This window comes from Gekko japonicus, unplaced genomic scaffold (genome assembly GCF_001447785.1).
Source record: "Gekko japonicus isolate JY-2015 unplaced genomic scaffold, Gekko_japonicus_V1.1 scaffold1317, whole genome shotgun sequence".
Lineage (NCBI taxonomy): Eukaryota > Metazoa > Chordata > Lepidosauria > Squamata > Gekkonidae > Gekko > Gekko japonicus.
In genome coordinates this window covers 516,173-519,297 of record NW_015174313.1, presented here as the reverse complement: position 1 = coordinate 519,297, position 3,125 = coordinate 516,173, and the positions used below count along the sequence as shown (strand labels likewise).

General features: G+C 46.2%; 1 protein-coding gene across 1 annotated transcript in view; it reads left to right on the top strand.

Annotated features, from left to right (window-relative positions):
• Window positions 1-291: 291 nt before the first annotated feature.
• LOC107121264 (1-phosphatidylinositol 4,5-bisphosphate phosphodiesterase zeta-1-like) overlaps window positions 292-3,125 on the top strand; it is a 64,595-nt gene continuing 61,761 nt past the window's right edge. The window contains exons 1-3 of the mRNA XM_015424149.1: window positions 292-323; window positions 1,934-2,102; window positions 2,973-2,975. Coding sequence (XP_015279635.1) covers window positions 292-323; window positions 1,934-2,102; window positions 2,973-2,975 — 204 coding nt within the window. The remainder of the gene's footprint in view (window positions 324-1,933; window positions 2,103-2,972; window positions 2,976-3,125) is intronic.

Below are 3,125 nucleotides of genomic sequence, written 5' to 3'. Positions count from 1 at the left end.
GCCTTAGAGACCTGGGAGGAGGGGCGCGAAAAGGAATGGGAACGATTAGGATTGGGGCGGGCGAATGCAGAGCGACGGGTGCGCGCGGGTGTGTGTGTGTGTGTGTGTGTGGCAAGGCCGAGAGGGAACGACGGCCCGCCGCGAGGCGTTTGTGACGTCACGGAGCCCCTCCGCGTGCTGGGCGCGCGCGGCGTCGGGGCGCCTTTTGCCGTTGGCTGCGAGGGCGGCTGCGCCAGAGGGGAAGGGGAGGGGAGGGGAGGGGAGGGGGCGGCCGTGCGGGAGAAGGCGGGCATGTCGCGCTGGGAGCTGCTGAGACCACCGCAGTGAGGAACGGGCGCCAGAGGCCATGCTGAGGAGGAAGCGGCGACGACGACGACGGCGGCGCCATGGATAATACTAAATATCCTTCTTCCAAGAGTTCCCCTCTCTATCCAGCCTTCCTTCGGGGAGCGTCCCCCGTCTGCTTTGGCAGAGTGGGGTAGTAGTTAAGAGAAAGGTTCCCTTGCTCGAAAGCCAGTCGAGTCCGACTCCAGGGTTACGGTGCTCATCTCCGTTTCCAAGCCGAAGAGCCAGCGCTGTCCGAAGACGTTTCCGTGGTCATGTGGCCGGCATGACCAGTGGTTAGGGGCGCCCATTTGGGGACTGCGGAGGTCCAGGTTTCAGTCCCCCATTCGGCCATGATGCTCTTTGCTACCCCTCCTTCCTGTGCCCCTGGTCGACCTTGTCAGGTTGTTGTCAGGCTGGAAATTTTCTGTACTGGGTGGGATTAAAAGTTGGTGGGGTTTTTTTGCTTGTGTGTGTACACACACACAAGGTTTGCTGTCTTTTGGTCGGGGAAATAATCGTGCTATAGAATCGTGCATCAGCAATTTTTGGAGTTGGTTAGAAAGATATGAATCCTCCAAAATAAACTTGCATAAAAATGTAATCTGTAAATTGTGTTATGCAGCAGCCCCCACTCATTAAAAACAGATGAAAATGTGAGGGGTTGTATTGTCTCCCCTCAATAAAAGGATCCTTTGCACACAAGAGCGGTCATTCCTGATGGGTAATACACCTGTCACCTTTGATTTCTGGATGAATGTATAAGGTGCCTGGTGGTCTTCCAGAGGTCAGGTGTAAGTGTAAAATACAAGTTTACCTGTAGCCTGAACAGTCTTCCAAACAGACAGTCGATCAACTAGCATTGGCTAGTTTTTGCTTCATTCAAATACCGTTTTCATTGTTGTGTTTTAACAAGGCAGGATTAAGTGTGAAAGATTTTGAACAACTGAGATCTGAATCTTGTGCATTGGAACTGCATCAGCTCTTTCTTGTTCTACCTTTAATAGTTATTTTCTATGCTCTTTTATTATACTATTTATTTTTACTGTATGCTGTCATGGATGCTCCCCGAGTAGAATGGTGAGGTCCACAATACACAAATAAATATATACGTGAACACAGCTGTGTGTGTATGTTATGCAAGTAAATGAGAAAAAAAAAACCCTTGCATATTATTAAGGAGAGTCCCAAATCCAGGAGTTAAACAGTATAGGAAACTCTGCACGCATTTTTGTAACAAAAGGCTTATCTAGAAATGTATCACTTCTAATATGAAAAGTTTCTATTTCAAGAAATGTCACATCAAATGCTGAAAGAGCACTGCTATTTTAATAAATGATCACATAAGGAAAAGACAAATGACCTTCGTACTTTAGCCATTCCTTATAGGTCTGCTATTCAGCAAACATCTTTGGAACCGGATCCCTGACTGAGGTTCAGTGAGTTCTTTCGATTTAAGTCAGTTTTGGCCTTCTTACTGGGTGGGTTGCTCCATCCCTCCTCTAGTTCAGTACGGCAGGCCAGTCAGTACTGGCCATAGGATGACATGAAACAATTATTTTGTTCATGTGATTGTCCCATACTTGAAACAATTCCCTGTGTTAGACAGACAGCCTCTGCTTGTTGAAAAATTCCTTAACTTCCTCTTTTCTACATGGTTCTTAGACATAATCACTCCTGAATTTATGGGTGGCAAGATCAATATAGACCAGACTTTGCAACTGCTCACTAAGTTTAACGTCTCCTACGACTACGTTCACGTGAAAAAATTGTTTAAGGTGAGAAATGCTTTTCATTTTGAGAACGAAGTCATATTTGTGATTAGTGCTTCATACCTTTTAAAGTAAATTTATCACATGCTGAATTTGAAATTCTCAGTTGTTCCTGAACAGAGATTTCTTTCTCATAGGCAAATTTCCCCATTACTGCTCAATTATAAGTACTTACTCTGCCGTGAGCCGCATGCCCTTGATTTATTTTCTCCCTTTGGTAGTGTTTCCTCTTTATGAAACAATTTGTGATCGCTAGATTCAGGTCTGGAAGTGCCTAAGAGACGATTAAGGTTTTGGGGGTACAAGCGTTGGAGAGTCAAAACTCCCTTTCTCAGACAACTTTGACTCTTGGAAGCTTCTACCCCAAAGTCTTTAAGGGACTACTAGGCTTGAATCTGGCTGTTCTATTGCAGACCAGCATGGCTGCCCCCCCGAAACAATTTATGATCGTTTAGTGTTCCCTCTAAGCTGAGTTAGTGTGAGCTAGCTCACAGTTTTTTAGCCTCCGGCTCACCCATTTTTGCCTTAGCTCAGGAAGGAGGGCTCCAGAGCAAACTAATTTATGCAGTAGCCAAATCGCTCGCTCATAACTGTAATGCCAGTAGCTCACAAAGTAGAATTTTTGCTCACAAGACTCCACAGCTTAGAGGGAGCATTGATGACAGTTAATATTCCTTTAAGTTGGAGCCCTGGTTGTTCCCACACATGGCGGGAGGAAAGAAAGCTGAAAGGAGGGTGGCATGACTTGGCACCTGTCACTCTTGAAGACAGATGAGTTATGGGATGCCTCTTTCCCATGTTGGCAGAGTTCAGAAATCATCCAGTCCATGGTTTGGAGTTTGCGTTCACTGAATTTACTGCAACTGGATTTTGCAGAAAGTCAATAACTGACTACGGGCCATTAATGCCACAGAGGGGCCTTCAGAGCACAAGCACTAACACATACTAACCCACAGCAGAGAGAGAAACAACAAGAGGTAGGCTGAAAGGCAAGAGAAAAACATTCAATAGACCCACTGGAGAGCGGTT